The sequence below is a fragment of the Corapipo altera genome, unplaced genomic scaffold (genome assembly GCF_003945725.1).
Source record: "Corapipo altera isolate COAL_440 unplaced genomic scaffold, ASM394572v1 61411, whole genome shotgun sequence".
Lineage (NCBI taxonomy): Eukaryota > Metazoa > Chordata > Aves > Passeriformes > Pipridae > Corapipo > Corapipo altera.
In genome coordinates this window covers 24,267,999-24,284,896 of record NW_020884875.1, presented here as the reverse complement: position 1 = coordinate 24,284,896, position 16,898 = coordinate 24,267,999, and the positions used below count along the sequence as shown (strand labels likewise).

Genomic DNA, 16,898 nt, shown 5'->3' with positions numbered 1-16,898 from the left:
GCTTTGCGTGCACGCTTGCATGGATGCCTGCTGAGGGACAGTCCGAACTGAAGTTTGTAGTCTTGCTGCAAGTGTAACTATTGCTGAGCATCTCCGTTTTCCAAGCACTGTTTCTACTTGAATGCCAGGGAAGCTAAAGCATATCAAACTAATGAGGGAAGTATATTTTATATCCTCTTTGTCTCTAGGACTTCAGTGTTCCAGGCTTCGTAGTCACGCTTATGTGGTTGTGACTTAAATGAAACTTTGTTTTTCAGGGAGGAAACTACTGCACTGCCATCTCCTTGTGCGTGGGACTGGGAGCATAACTGTACATCAAGCCCAAAGCATCACACAACAAGTAGACAGAGACACTCAAAAACCATCATTCCTCCCAAGGTACTAGTCTAGTTGCATCAGTTAGAGTTGGCCATTAGTTTAAAATTATGTATTCTTGTCATATGCTAGCTAAAATGTATATTCTTTAAGCTATGTTTTCACAAGGTTTAAAGAAACTATACTTACTGGAGTAATACAATGAAGTCAGAACTAGTTATTTTGGATTCCCAAAGCAATTTAAAATGATTACATACACATTCTCTTGATAATGCACAACAGGCCTTCAGAAGAAGAGAGGCTTCTGCAATGAACCCTATTCTGTTAAAGTTATGCAAATAATAATGTACAGGCCTGTACTAGCTCAATTCTTAGCTAAACATTGGTAAAGAATTGATTTAATATATGAAGATTCAGCAAATATAAATATTTTGCATGGACTTGGGGATAAATAAATTACTTTAAGCACGGAGGGTAATATTAATGGGGATTGCTCAGTGACTCAGTCCTGGGAAATAGAATAGCCACACACAGGGAGAGTTGTTTTGCTGCATATTTTCTTATAGTACATCATTAAGGTAAATATACTCCTTTTGGCATATTAACCTTGCTTTTGAAACCTTTTTTCAAGTGCTTCTAAAAGGAGTATAAAAAGCATCCTTAGCGTTATGTGTCAATTGAACATGCTTGGCTTGTTTTTGTAAGTCATTAACAGATTACAATTTTAAGAGGAAAAAGTTGTTATGCCGATGTGTTCCAAAACTGTAATTGACTTATCTTTCAGTTTTGAGATGAACAGCTATTGCTGCTTTAGTTATTTACTTGGAAATGTGGATATTAGTTGTCCTGTCTTTCTAATATGTGACATACTTAACCAAAGCTAGTCATCTGTTCAGTGCTCTGGGAGTGAGGAAACTATGATATCAGCGACGCATAGCTAGGCAGGAATGTCTCAACTGAGGTCTCCAGCAGACTCTAATATGTTCCTTAAAATAAAAACTTTCGAGGATATGGTATGGAAACCTTACACCAGGGAACATGGATAGTTGCAAGTTCAACTCGTAGCAAAAGAAACTCCAGAACCATGTATCCATGAGATCAAGATACCTTAAAAGATGCATCCAGCCATCTTGTCTGTGAATTCCTAGGAGTTGTAGAACTGGCAAGTGAATGCCTGGGATGGCTGTGTCCATGTGCTTTCTCCAGGATGACAGCTCTCACTGTTCTCCCTTAGACTCTTGCCAGCTCACTTCAGTCATTCCTGAAAAACAGTACCCAAAAGTGGGCATGGTACCCTAGCTGGGACCTTGCTGTTACTGAACAGGGAAGCAGAGCTGCTTTGTTTCTTAATAAGCTCGTCAGCAGGACGCTTGCCAGTAAAAATAGGACGGGGAGGGGCAGATCTTTGAAGCATAGTTTTAGTGCTCTAGAGATCTAACTTGGCTGAAGAACTGCTGTCTGGAACTTTGTTTTTTAAATTAACCCCTGTATCAGAAAAAGTAACACATTTTTGCATGTTTTGCATCTTGTGCATTCCGTTTATTCATTTGCTTGTTTTTAATAAGCATAATGATCTCCATGAGAATGGGATCTTTGTTTTCTTCATTGCTTTGTCTTAATTAATTTAAGCCATCACAGTTGATTACCGTTGTAGAGTTTTTGATGTTGTAGGGTTTGACTTCTAGTGAGGGAAGGCAGATAAATTGCTAAAAGCAGAGGATTGTTTCACAGCCTTGTCAGGAGCAGTCAAGAAACATGGAGAAGGGAAGAAGGAAATGAGATGTAAGCAAAATCAGTGTTCAACCAGAATGTGCTCAGTGTGCCTGCTGTTAAAAATGAACAAGCTGGGGCTAGGGAAGTGATTTCCTTTCAAGTGTTGATACACACTTTTTTATGGTGTTTGAGGAGAAAAACCGTACACATTTGTGTGGTTTGGATATGTTTAAACTACACTGTTATTTCATTCTTTAGAATAACAGTACTAGCTTTTGTAGCTTCTTAAACTGATAGAGATCGAAGTGCTTATGCCAAAGAAAGTTGCTTTAAATTGCACAGTCTGTAGAAGAAGGGAGTGGTGGGTATTAAGGTAAAGTCACTGTTAAGTCCCTGTTCTACTCCTTAGCAGTGGGTCAAACTATTTCATTTGCTTGCTGTACCAGTGTAATTTTCAAGGCACTCCAGTGTAGTTTAAAACATTGCGCAGATGAAAATGTGCTTAGAGCAAGCAGGCTGTATTTCTTATTCTCCCAGCTGTGATTTTTATTAACTGTTATCAAACACTTCTGCATATTCTCATGCTGCTTTATCTACACCGTGAAATCTGCTATACATCTGTATTTTCCAATTGGCATATTCTTTGCAAATAAAGTAGCAATAAGCAAAACAAGCAGTCTTCTGGGTTTTAGCAGAATAAATTTGTAATGTATGAGATCTAGTAGAACTGTGACTAATACCTCAAACTTGTTGAGGAAAAATATACTATATTACTGTATTTCGTGCTGTTCGTATCTCTAGTGTTGTTCCTAGTTGTTCAGCATTTTTAACAGTGTTTCAAATTTTTTATGAACTTGAAATTGAGTTTATGATTGACTTAGAACAGTGCTGCTTCTTGCTCTGAATCATTATCTACATGTTTTAAATTTTGTTGATCTGGAGTGTGTAGGTAAATCTGTATGTCTAGGTTTAAAAAATATCTGTTATCTAGAGAACATCAAAATAGGTGGCCCAGTGAGTGACAAAAGATTTTCTGCTGTTTATTACCCCCTCAAAGATCTGTATGAAGTGTGAGATGCTGTTTATGTTGGACTCTGTGTTTCTTCCAGAGACATCTGTCTTTTCTAAAATAACAGCCTTAGAATTGCTGCTTTGAAACCTGGGAAGTGTGTATAGCTGTTCATCCTTACACTAGACCAGAGATGGCCAACAGACCAGATCCTGCAGCTGCATGCCAAAATCTTTACATTTCATAATCACAAGCTGTACTTTGGAAGTGGAGACAAGGGGCAGGATAATGATTGCATCATGCTGCATTACACTGGCACTTGAGTCATGCAGCAACCTCACAATGACAGGCTAATACAGGCGGAAGGAGACCTCAAGTGGTTTCTAGTGCAATCTTGTGCCCAAAACAGGGTCAGCTGTGAGATCAGAACAAGTTGCATGGAGCTTTACCCAGCTGGGGTTTGAAAACCTCCAAGAACACAGACTGTAGAGCTTCTCTGCAGTGGGTCCGTGATTTGTCTGTCCTCATGAGGAAAATTTTTTCTTCTTATATACATCTGAACCTGTTTTGTTTGAACCTTTGCCCATTGTCTCCTATCTGCTTTGCACCACTGAAGAGAACCTGGCTGCATCTCTTCAATCTCCTCCCATCAGCACCAACAGGCTGCTGTTGAATATCTTAAAGCCATCCTTCCTTCAGGCTAACAAACCCAGCTGCCCACACTTCCTCTTGCAGGGTTAGTGCTTCAGCCCCCACCATCTTGGTGACCCTCTGTTGGACTTACTTCTACACATGCTAGCAAGTGCTAAGATAGTATTCATGGCATTTCCTCTCCAGTCCGCCCAGGACAGAGATTAAGATTACTGTGCCATACATGTGACAATGCCAGTGTAGAGCTATGTGTTTGAACCATATGTAGCTCCTGAGCAGTTTGAGAGTCAGAGGTCAGCTACCTACACATCCTCTAATCCTGAAGGTTGAATCTGTTAGGGCCCAGCTTACTATATAAAGAAGCGGATGTAATTGGATTTATGAATCATTTAAGTAGGACTGGGCTGACTGATTTGTGTGATTTTGCAGGCTGATGACAAATGGCAGTCTAAAGAGATTGCCGGGAAGGGGGAAAGGCTGTTTGGCAACATGGTATTTTTAGAAACTTCTACAGTGCCTCTCATCACAGGATCATGAACACTTGCTTAAAAACAAAAGCAAACCTGATACCTCTGTTCAGACAGTTCAACAACTGGACTACCACCCTATATCCCAGTATCTGGGAACTGAAATCAGTTCCCAGCTGTTAAGGGGGTTGCCTGTGTTTGCCATGCTGTCCAGCAGCACTACCAAGTATTGAACTTAAACATTTAAAGGACAGAAAAATAATTGATTGTCAGAGGGGCAGGTTAAAAGGCTTGATGGTGGAGATGAGGCGGAGAGAACCTGAATCACAACATGGTAAGAAATCTTGGTGGCTGCAGGCATGTTGCTGAATACCCTTACTTGGTTGGCAGGAGTAACTGTGAGAGGCAACTGCTTGTTTTAATTTTGCATTCTGTAGCATAGTATTAAATGGGCGTTCCCTCTGTGGATGCTGGAAGGAGCACAACTGCTTCATTCACAGTAGCATTAGATAATTTATGGAATATGTCCTAGGTTTTGCATGACTCAGGCTACAGCAAGTGATCTCTCTAAATTAGTGCTACATGGACCATGGATTCAATCTGATTGTAGGCAAACAATGTCTGCCTTGATTACTTAAACTGAAAATCAACGGAAAATGTGTTCACTGCAAGTTATTTGCATGTTTTTCTTAAAGTTAATACCAATTAACCTTTGCATTAATTTTAAAATTTCTGCATGCTTACATAACATTTCATGAAATCCTCTGCACATGATACTGCTTTGTACAGTTATTGCAAGTGCAGAACAGCTAGTCCTAAACACTGCAGAGGACAGAGCTGCACATCTATAGCCCAGCTCATGCAATTTTGCTATGGTGCTTGTACCCAGCCTTTACTCTTCATGATGCAGTATCCCTTCCAGGACTGACTACAACTGGACCTTCACCTTCCATTTCAAAAGGAGACTAAAGAGTGAAACATGCATGCAGCAATGCCTCCAAACACTCAAAGTGTTCAGGGACCTGCATAGATAGATCAGACCATTTGTCTGGAGCTCCTGCCCCTCTTCTGACTGTTCTGCTGTCCCAGAAGAATTTTGGCTAGGTATTCTGTATCCACATTTAGGGGTCTTGTGGTGTTTAAGAAAAGCTGAGACAGGAGAGGTTATATCTAATTATATATTTAATAATGTGCTTCTTTGAGCTGCAGTTTAGGGGTTTGGTTTTGTTTTCCTTTGGATTACATGGGAAGAGAATGGAGATGCTGTCCTCCTGTGGAGTACCTGCTTGGTGAAATGAGTGCTTTGAGCACCTGTTCTCCCTTTTCCTGCCACAGGAGATGGGAACTTGAGCTGCCGGAGAAGTTTCTGCAGCTCCCATCACTGTTTACACTGATATCTTGTACCCTTACATTTTTTGTTTAATTGGTATCATCCTACCCTCATAAGGCCTACCTGCATAACCACCCTGGGAGGACATCTTGGTCAAACAGCAGGCCTGAAAAGTCTGAAAGTTTGTTCTCTGTGGTTGAATTGAAGTATACATGACTTGGAAATTGTTACTTCATTGTTACTTACATCAGTCCATAGCATCAGTCCATAGCATCTGGGCTCTTGGCCAAGCTCTAGTGTAAGCATGAGCACTAGAGGCCACTTAGTGCTCACATTTGAAGGCTGATATTGGAGGATTTATTAATTGCGGCAGATTAGCTGTTTGGTTTGGGAAGAGAAATAAGAAAGCAGGAAAGGATATCTGTCCTCTCCTCTTACAAGTGAGAAATTTTGTGGATAAACATGGGAAATATTTTGATAAGCCCACATGGATTATTTTTCATTTGTTATTGCAGGAAACTAAATGGAGACAAACTAAATGGAGGCCCTTCCCAGATGGTGATTCATGATAAGGGACTGAAAACCAGCCTATCTTGCTTGCATAACTGGAGTCAGTTCCTGCATCTCTGTTAGACTTACCTCAGGCTAGCTAAGTGTGTTTACCTTGGTTGCTGCCCTACATCTTGGGGAAGTATAGCCTCTATTAGTAATAATACCTTGTGGCTTTGATAAAGTCACAGAACATGCCAAAAGGAGGCTTTAGGTCAAGCCATAGGTTTTGTGTGGAAAAAGAAATAATCTTCCTTGGCCTTGTATGGGATAGGTAGACCCTTAGATTGCCCTGCCTGGCACTGCCTGCACTCCTCAAGAGGTAGTGTTTCGTGGGGGAATCAAGTGCTTTTGATTCAAATCAAATTGATGGACAAATCAATCTTTGGCTTCTCTCAGAGCCTGTGTGGAAGGAAGCAGCTGCAGGACGCTGGTACAATACTTTATGCTGCTACAAACTCGATATATGCGTTAAGAGACTGCAGTCACAGGGATCTGATGGCTTCTCCTGTCCCTGTTCTACCTCATGTCTGACAAACTCTCTTTTTGAAAAAGTATATTGCCATCCAGTTTAAAACAAAAGTTTTTCTTGTGTCTAAAACTACCTAGTTGTCAGCAGCAAAATCATGTTTTCATTGCGTCTTTTCAACAAATACTGGACAGTGAATTTCTCTGCTGATGCTGTGATGGAATATCCTATGATGACGTTGCCAGCCAGTGCTAGCTCTTTGGAAAGTTGCCTCCAGTTTGCACAGGTGTACAGAAGTGCGCATTGGTGTGGAGAGTGACAGCTGTTTGGCCTTGCCATGCTGTGTCTCATGGAGAAATTCTTGGTGTCGGATGCTATTGCAGGATCCTTTGTGTGCAAGGAGCCTGGCCCCCTATGTTTCATTTTTCCAGGTTGTCATATACCAGAGTGCTAGTGTTGCAGAAAAAGTTGTATGGTATCAGTCACTTGTAAAACTAACTGAAAGGAAGGACCAGATGAAAGAACAAAGTTCACAATTTGGCATTTGTCTGCCTTTTTCTCTCTTCAAATTTGAGGGTAGGCTAAACAAAGAAACAGGCTGTTTGCATTCTTTTTTTTTTTTTTAACTGTTGTTTTAAGAAAGCTCTTCCCTTACAGTTTGTCCTCATTCTAGTTTCTTCCTTCCAAGAGTTGATTCAAGTATTGCCTCATCCACCCAAAATAGCATAAATCCAGGAAGACGGCAGCACTGGGAAAGAAGTCTTTATTTCCGAATACAAGTGTGGTTCAATTTTTGCCCATCTACTCCTCCTTAGGGCTTTTAGTGACCACGCATTTCTACAAGCTCTTGAGAACAGCTACCTCAAATACGTGGGTTTTTTAGCATATGTAATTATAGCCCCAAATTCAGGCAATTTGACCTCTGAATTAGTAGCAGCTGTTTTGAGTGTCAAGACTGATGTGGAGGGGCTGTTACATGGTGATAAAGAAACCTAACCAAAGGCTGCAGACTTGAGGAATCCATCAGCTGTGATGGGGCCTTCACATTCACGACCTCCTAAAAACACAAAGACAGGAAACGTGGATGTTGCTGGTGCGTGTCTATTTGACAGAGCAGTGCTGTGGATACTGCCCAAAAGCCTCATGTCAGAAATGCTGAGCGGGCTTGGGCCACGTGCCCCATCGCTCCCGTTTATCCTGTGACAGGCGTCAGCTATTGGCCACTGCCAAGGGCAGGAACACAAGAAATATTTTTGTAAATGGAGAATAACAATTCTTTTCTTCCCAGGGAGAATGAAAATGTTTCTTCGCCTCCCCGGGGCGTTTGCAGGCATGATTGGCTGGCGGCGGGGGCGGCCGGGCCCCGGCAGGACAAAGTCTCTCTGTGGCGGGCTCCTCAGAGCCGGCTTTGTCCTACTGGGCTCCTGCTGCCCCGCAGGGCTCCGTCGCAGCCCCTCGCCAGCGGCCTGGCCTGTTCTCTCGGGAGGCGGAGGCGGGAAAAGCATTCCCGAGGCTACCGGGACTGACCGCCAGCCCCCGGGGCCGGCGATGTTACCATGGGAGCGAGGCAGGGCTCCACCGGGAGCGGTCCGCGGGAGCCCGCGGTGGGGGCGATGCAGGTCGGTAGCGTCCCGTCACACACCGCGCTCCTCCGCTGGCCGGGGTCGCCCTCCGGCACCCCCTGTCCCGGCCGTGCCCGCCGGGGGGGCAGTGGGAGGGCACCTGCGGCGCGGTACGAGGGGCGCGAGTAACATCGACGCACAGGGGTGTTTCCAACCCGCGTAACTCACCTGCGGCCGCGGCGACACCACCGAGCCTCGCCGGGACCGACCGCCCTTTGGGCGGAGAAGCCGCGCGTGTGAGCCGGGGGAGGACCCGCTTAGTGTGGGCTCCGCGTTTGGTCCGCGCTTTCCACCGGCTCGGGCTGGCCGAGACAATGCTGGAGCCGAGCGCGGGGGAATCCTGTGGGTTTTTTCAGTTAAATGGGAGCGGGAGGCAGCCTGGCCTCCGCAGTGCTGACCGGTTCCCGCGGCGCCGGAAGGCGACACGTAGCTTTGTATTTTGAATGCTGGCAAATCAGTATTTTAACCGAAAATACTCCGGTTTCTATGGAGGAACAAACTCCCGAGTTTGATAAAGAAAGTCCCCTTCTCCCTCGCCCTGGCCCTGGCTTTTTTCTTTTCTTTTTATAGTGTCAGATGCTGAACTTGAGTAATCAATGTCGCTATGAAGCGCCTAGGAGTACCACAGCATCTGTCAGAAGTGGAGGGACGTGTGGTGTGCGTGCCAGCATGCAGGAAACTGAATTTATCTGTAGTCATTTCCCCCACCCCCTCTAAAATGTGGATGTGGCATAAATACAACTTATTTATGCCTCGTACTTTGTTCTGATGCTTGTAGAATAATTAGTATTCCAGATATCCTCTTTGTGTATGAAATCTGTGTTCATATTAGCCAATGTCCCATACTGTATGTGTTAGTGGTATTTATTGGCCATCAGTGAACTACCAGTTGATTCTTTTATGCAATTATTTCCAGAGTGTGTGTGTTTGCGTTGGTTTTTGTTGTTGTTGGGTTTTGTTTGGGTTTTTTTGATTTTGTTGTTGTTGTTGTTGTTGGATGGTTTGGGTTTTGTTTGTTATTGCTTTTGTTTGTGTGTTTGTTAGGGGTTTTTTTTAACCACGAAGGTTGTGCAATTGGTCTAGGTAACTGTCTCACTCCCTCACCTGTACTATCCCAATGTATTTGACACTTCCCTTGCTGCAGTAGGTGTAATCACTTACTGATGGCTCTGGTGAGAGAAATAGAAATACCCGTAATAATGTGTCGATGACTTGCCTTACAGGGGTTTCTTGGGTATGAGGTTTACATGTGTTGACCTGAGATGGAAGGAAAGTCTGACTTGTGCACGTTTGAGGTACCGTAGTTACAGAGCCTGTATCTACAGACGTATTCTTGACATGGCTGTTGCTTAAATACTTCATTTAAACAAAATTATGGTCGGTATGGAATGGTTCCTGAAGTAAGACACCTTGCAGTGTATTTCAACAAATGTTGAGATATACTGCTAGACCATGCTGTCTCCTTCCATTTTTCTCAAATAGCAACATTTTTTCTACTTGCTTTTATCAATATTGATGGAATCCTTTTGAAGTTAATGACAGCGTTCTGTTGGCTTGATAAAAAGTGTGGGTTGTCGGGCCTCAACTGAGTATATGGGGTTTCTTCAAACTGTTTTAGGTACTGCCTTTCCTGTAAAGAAATAAGAATTAAATGGTTTGGATAAAGCTTCTTTTTGTTTCACAGCTGTGAGTCCATGCAGTATTGAAGTAGGTTGTGTTGGCTCTCAATTCAGTGCCAGCTTCTCTGTCAGCAAAAAGAGAGCTTTGGCTGATCTTTCCTTCTGCCTGTTGTGTGAGACTGTGAGAAAGCTCATGTTTCTTACGTGGACTGAACTTAAGTAGGGAGACATTGTTGGTGTAGCTACTGCAGTGATTATATTCCTTATAATAGAGTTACTAATAAGGCCAAAATTCCATTTCTTTTATAAAGACAACTACTCATTAATTTGTAATAAGAGACAGAAAAATAATCTGGAGAGGTACTACGGCTATGATTTCTAGTTTCCTCTTCATTTTTCCTAATGAAGCTGTGCAAACAATATGAAGTTTATAACTGTACTAGGAATTCTGTTTTTTACAGCTTGTAATTATTAGGACAATGAGACAAATGAGGATTCAACTGACATTGGAAACATTTTTGGAGTCTTTTTTATAACAGAAAGTGGTAAGTTGCAGTATTTTCTTAGGAAGCTGACCTCATTGATACTGCAGGAATCTTTTTTGAATGACCTGAACGGTACATGATTTATGAGGCAAATAGTATAGCATAATTCATGACTATGTTAAAATTGCAAATGAACTTAAAATAACTTTGTTTTTTAAAACCGTATTTGGAATGTACTGTTGACTAAAAGACTGAGGAGAAAAAACTCCAGGCCCAATTAGGTAGGAGATAAGATAAGAAAGCAGAAGTTTTAATGAGCCTCCAGGCTCCGGGAATACAAAAGCGTTGTGCCAGAAAGGTGGATAATTTCCTTTCCTTTTTCAAAAACTTCCTCTACTGTGTCTCTTCATACAATAGTGTCATCAATGTATTGTATGTGTTGTGGAGCCTTACCCTTCTCTAGTGTAGCCTGAATCAGTCCATGGCAAATGGTGGGACTGTGTTTCCACCTCTGGGGCGGTCAGTTCCAGGTGTCCTGCACACCTCTCCATGTAAAAGCGAACTGCAGCCTGCACTCTGCTGCTGAGGGGATGGAGAAGAACACATTTGCAATATCGATGGTGGCATACCACTTCACTGCCTTGGACTCCAGTTTGTACTGGGGCTCCAACATGTCTGGCACAGCGGCACTCAGCAGCAGGGTAACTTCATTCAAGCCGCAATAGTCCACAGTCAGTCTCCATCCTCCATCAGATTTACATACAGGCCAGATGGGCTATTGAAGGGTGAGTGGGTCTTGCTGACCACCCCTTGGCTCTCCAGCTCTCACATCATTTTATGGATGGGATCACTGTGTCTCGGTTTGTTCGGTACTGTCATCTATGCACTAAATAAAGAACTTACCAAGAATTTTGTGTGATCTGTGCTGATAGGACAGATGCGTATTGCAAATATCAGCCTTAAGGCAGAATTATGTTCCTGAATGCATATTAACTGAAGTGTACAGTGTAAACCAATGTGTACATGCAATTATTCTCGATGCTGTGTAAGAATAAAGCATCAACTAACTTACTAAATAGCAGGAAAGATGCCTTCATGAACCCTTCGGGCATCTCTATCCCGCAACCTCATAAACAGTAAAGAAGAAAATGCTCCTTCAAGACCTGCAATACTAGCAGTTAACTAAGCAGGCAGATGATCATCAACAGCTTTCCAGATGTTTGTCTTGCATTGTGCCCCATTATATAATCAGAGAGCAATATCTTTTTACATATTCAGGTGGTGTACTCTCTAGATCTGATTAACGATACTGCATGAGTGTTTCATAACTGAATTTTTGATGGTTCTTGTTAAAAAACTCACACAATATAAAAAAAAAAACTTGAAAAAAAAACCCCAGCTCTGATCTACGGCATCCTGATACAACTACAAGAAATGATACACCTATCCATTACTAATGTAGTTATTTCTTTAATAAGTATGTGCTTAGACTGCGTATCTTTCTCTTGCACGTGCATGCCTATTCTGTGATGAGAAAGCATTTCTCTTATGAATGCTCACCCCTTATGATTCTTAGTATGAAGTTTTTGGAGAGAATGCAAGATGTCCAACTAGACTGTCATTCTAGGCTCCACAAACAAAGCTGTGAGAGGCAAACTGTTGGCCTTTGAACTGAGCAGCTTGCTGCCAGGCTCGGTATTTGACACTAATTGCTATTCTTCCTATGTTCCAGCACTTGCAAAAATCTACTGGATAATGTGGGTTTCTTCTAAGTAGCCGTGGCTGAGGATTCTTCTGTCCAGCCAGTGTTTCATAAGCTTTTTGAAGAGCTGTAGACAGGATGAAAAACAACTTATATTTTTGATTTATTTTCCTAAGTAATTTTTATTCCAGAAATAAAAATTGGTCAGTGGTTTTGGTTATTCTATTCATGGAGTTGATACATTATTAAGGCAATTGAAGTGACAGTAGCATAGCTAATTGGTAGCATGTGTGTGCATGCTCCTCAGATGATGCCATCAGAACTCCTGTTTCTGTGTAGATCTGTACTTGCATAGTTTTGTCTATGGGCTAAGTAATGATTGCAGTTTGGCTGTAAATTTTTATTTTCTAGCACTTAAAGATGATTCCTTGAAGTCTTGCAGTTTAGCATCAAAGTGTTTCTGACTCAGTACTTTGGCCGGAGCTCCCTTTCGGTTGCTGACAGCTGACAAATACTTGTATGTGCTTTACCTAAGTATGATTGTGTACAGCAGGTCAGGTTGCAAAAAACCCTGGTGTCGGACTTTTAAAGACAGTGTTGGTTGCAGACAGACGGCTACTGACATTTCCAACATTTGCTATAAACTGAGCTCCCCTTTGGCAGTTGTTCTTCCCTAGCTGTTTGTGTGCAATGCCAAGTGCACCCGAAAGATTTAAGGATAAGTTAAAATGGGGGAAGAAGGCGGAGAGATCTTCAGTCATGTGCCTCATGACACATTTTTCAAGCTACTGGTAGAAGGTGAGAAGCCCTGTGCCAGAGTACTGTTGATATATGTGTCTTGGCTGTACCTTCAGTGTATGTGAAATATTTGTGTGGATGTCTTCAGTATGTTTTGTCATTTTCTGTGTGCCTTTTTGCTTGGCAGGTTATTATGATGCCTTTTTAATTTTAACGTTGCTATGGTGTTAAACTATAGAATTTAATTCATTAAATTTTGTCTGTTAACCTCTCTGCCTATTTTTATAATTTGACCTAATTTTGAGTTCCTTTTTCAAGCTTTCTTTTCCTGCTTTACCTTATAGAAGCCAGCAGATAAGTTCCTGATGTCTTCTGCAGCAATAAGGATGAACTGTAACTCTTGGATCACAAATTATTTGAAAAAAGGATTAAATTTTTCTTACCTTTTTTAAAGCTTGTCTTTCTATAGGCAGGTACATTACTTCATTTTATTTCAGATTGGAAACAAGCAAAAAACTTCATTATGGTTGTTTCTGCTTTGTGTGTCAGAAGGTTCTTGAAGCGTATAATGCTCTTTCATGTGGCTCAGACCACAAGAAGAAAACTGTCTGTTCCAGATGTGAATTGAGAATGAACTTTTAGTTGCTACCAAAGTGAGCTTTGCTTGGGATGGTAATTTAATGGAAACATTTCTAAATCTTAATGATTCTAAGCTGTTTAGTTTAATTTAGCATATGCAAAAGGATTCTCTTGTTTTTCTTTCTTAGTTCTTTTCAAAGCCTCATGTGGTTTCTGAAAGTAGCAAAAGGATGAATAAAACTTGTTCTATTGCTGAGCTTGTTCTGGTTGGCTTATTCTTTGTGTGTTCAGCTTGCAGTTCAGTGGAAATGGCACTATTTTATAGGCATGTGTCAGTTTAGTTTCATTTAATGGTTGGAGTGAAGCCTGAAGTTCCTTATGTTGATGTTACATGAATGTGAAGTGTTGACTTGGTAGAAATATTGCATCAAGGGCTCTAGTTTGAAATTGTTCTGCTGGCATCCTTTCAAGTGAAGAAAGAATGGTTGCAGATAAACTCAGATTAGTGCTTTAGGAATGAACCAGCCACGTGAAAGTTACTATCTTCACACGAAAGAAAACGGGAGCTGACTTCACCCCTCTGCCCCTTGTGTTGATTTATTGCTTATTGGATGACTGCTGCCATTAACATTACTGGTAGGAATAATTTCTACATAAATTGGCGTGGGTGTTTGAAAAGTTTCTCATAACAATGTGTTCAGATGTTAGCAAAGTCATGCATACCATGTGCATAACTGCATGGTGTACTTTGAGTTCACATCCAGCCTTGCAAAAGGATTGAGGAGAAGGAATGGAAAATACTTGAATTTTACCATTCTCATCTGCCCTTCTATTGTTTTCTTACCTCAAAGTGTTTTATCAGTATCAGGTACGTGGTGAATTTTAGTGTAACACTACTTTACGTTGGATTACAGATTGCTGATGTCCCAGAAAAATTCAGAGCTGTGGGGAGCCTATATGCTTTTTTTTTGTTTGAAAAAAACCAAAAAGGCCTTTGAAGCCTTGAGGAGGAAACTGTTCTGAGCAAAGTGATTCTGAATGTGTTTTACTGAAGTAGGTGCTTAATCCACTGTCTCATGGTATCTGAGATGTTGGGAGGGACTGGATGATAATTTGTTTGTTTCCTCTTCTTATAAATGTACTGTGAGGAGTATCAGTGTAAGACTTACAGACCTAAACCCTTCAAATGCAATCCCCAGATTTGCATTTGCATCTGTGCATGACACTGTATGGATGACAGAAAAATTACTAAACTCTCTTTTGCAACAGATTCTGTTTTCATTTTAAAAACAGGGTGCAAGACACATAAACTTTAGGAGTGAACATCAGCAATGCTCTCTGGCATGACTGAGTAGGCTGTTGAGACATCTTGAGAGGGAGAGGTGATTTGCTTAAGACCTTGAAGGCAGGATTGTGGTGGGAGAAGGAAAGGAATGCAGAGAGGTATGACTAGTGTGACTAGAAAACAGTGAAGAGGTGGCTAATAAATCGAGCTGTTTGTTGTGGCACATATCAGAATGATGCTGAATGTATAGCTTAAAACATTAATTTTATAGAGTTTTAGTATCTTTTGAATTGTCAATTTTCAATTTTTTTTAACAGAAAGTTGAATTACGTTATTACTGTTATGGACATTTAAATGCCTTTGAAGCTTTTCTTTATCTAACTTGTGTATCAGTGTGACCTTTTGTTTGACATTTGTGTTCTGTGAGGTTTGTGATACGGCATTGGTAGTTGTATGAAATGCACTGTATTGTGTGAATTTTATGGGGTTTTAGTCTTAGATGTGGTCAAATGTACCACTAAATTTTAAGCATTACACAGAACTCTATTCAGGTTTATTTCCTTCAGCCAAGAAAAGAAAGCTAATGTGACAGTATGTAATCTTACTACCACAGAAATGCTCAACTCAAAGTAAAATGCTTCCAAGAATATGTGATATCATTCTTCTTTTAGTAGAGTTAGAACAAAGGCTACTAGAAACCTTAACAGGGAAAGACAATCTGGCTTGGGATGAACCTTGGAAACTGACAATTGGATCATTGTGTGCATAGTCTCGCATTATGACTGGATGATTAAATATAAATGCTGACCTGATTGGATTTTATCCCAGTTATGAATTGGCTTTTCAAAAAACAGTTGCAGGAAGCTGTAGACAGGTACCCAGCTTGTTTATGTCGGATTCCAAAGCTACAGGTGTTGAATAACAAATAGAATAGCAGAAGTGTATTTTCTCACCAGCAATCTCTTGATGCTGGAGTCAGTCGTTTGTACTACTTGGTTTGCTATTTGAATTATGGGTGCAGAAAGACGAAGCATTCAAAAACAGTAGCAGTACAAGGTGTACCACTGAAGTTGAATGAAATTATAGTTAGAGCTTTGGACCATGCAATGCATATGGTGCTTTGGGGTTTTTTTCTTTCAATTTTTATTTTTTAAGATGCCACAAGAGTAAAAGCTATGCTTTGGCCGCAGGGAAAACTAATAAAAATATAAAGTTAAGTGTGAAATAAAATAAGTGCACCCACCATTCCTGAAGTGCCTCGTTTCATGAATTTTTTATTCTAGCTTAATGAAACTTATTATGCACACTTACTGAGTTTAATGTACCTCATCATCAAATCCTGATACTGCAAGTACACAAGAACAAACTTTTTTTTGATTATGCCAAGGAAAAACGGTCCTCTTGAACTTAGTTGTTGCACAATCTCCTGTAGCACTTTGATTCTCACACTTAATTTGTGTGGGGATCTCAAGGAGCAGGAGGTGCAGAAACAGTGTCACTGTAAAGAAATGTGTTAAGTTTACAGTTAAAGTGCATGAGGGTGGCTAAGTCAGAGATAGCCTTTAAAACTAGTGTTGACTAGGTGAACTGAAAGTCCAGTGTCTCTTCAGTAGTGTTACCCTCTAGTAGTGTGTACAAAAAAACCCCTTACTGCTGCCATAGTCTGTGTGACAAGGTGAAAGTCTAGAAAAGTTCAGAAAACAAAACAGCAAATAAACTCTTCATTTTCAGTGTGTCTATACGTATGCAACATAGGCAAGTATAACTGGTCCTTCATCCTTTTACCTGGATTAATTTTGATCTTCAACCTGAAATCGGTTGGCTTCCAGGTTTTTATCTCCTGAAGCCATGCTGAGCTTTTGCGAGACTGGGCATATGCTGTGCCCCAGGAGGTGAGATTTGTTCTTTTCTTTAGAACCCCTTCAACACCTGTTGGAGAGAAAATTGACATTCTCCACTGGACTGGTGCTGTATGTCCCAGAACACATCTAGGAAAAACAGCTGCTGGCTATCCTCTGTGAAGCAATTTGTGAAAAGTAAGAAATCTTTGATGATTTCTAGCAACTGTTAGTTGCTAGAATGTTCTCAAGAGAAACTGTTTTCTAAAATATAAAATTGTTTTAATGGGGGGTCAGGGAAATGGGATGTGTGTTGTCGGTAGTTTGTTTTTTTTCTGAAATGGCAGTTTTGTATTTCAGTTAAAGCTGTTCACTCACAAATTTTGAAGAATTGATTACTTCCTATTGGGGGAGCACTGGAACAATTTTACCAGGGCAATCACAGAACTGTTGTTGGGCAAAAGATAGTGAAGAGAACTTAATCCTGAAATAGATCTAAGCTGAATTTTTATGAGTTTCAGGTTATT

General features: G+C 41.0%; 1 protein-coding gene across 2 annotated transcripts in view; it reads left to right on the top strand.

The window, feature by feature from the left end:
• Window positions 1-257: 257 nt before the first annotated feature.
• The window catches only part of TJP2 (tight junction protein 2), a 53,283-nt gene continuing 36,642 nt past the window's right edge, over window positions 258-16,898 (top strand). The window contains exon 1 of one of the 2 annotated variants that reach the window (XM_027634767.1): window positions 258-378. Coding sequence is in view for 1 of the 2 variants with exons in the window: in XM_027634766.1 (XP_027490567.1) it covers window positions 8,060-8,122 (63 nt within the window). In the remaining variant the exon portion in view is untranslated. Of the gene's footprint in view, window positions 379-7,933; window positions 8,123-16,898 lie in introns of those variants that run through there. The other variant, XM_027634766.1, reaches the window with a different exon arrangement.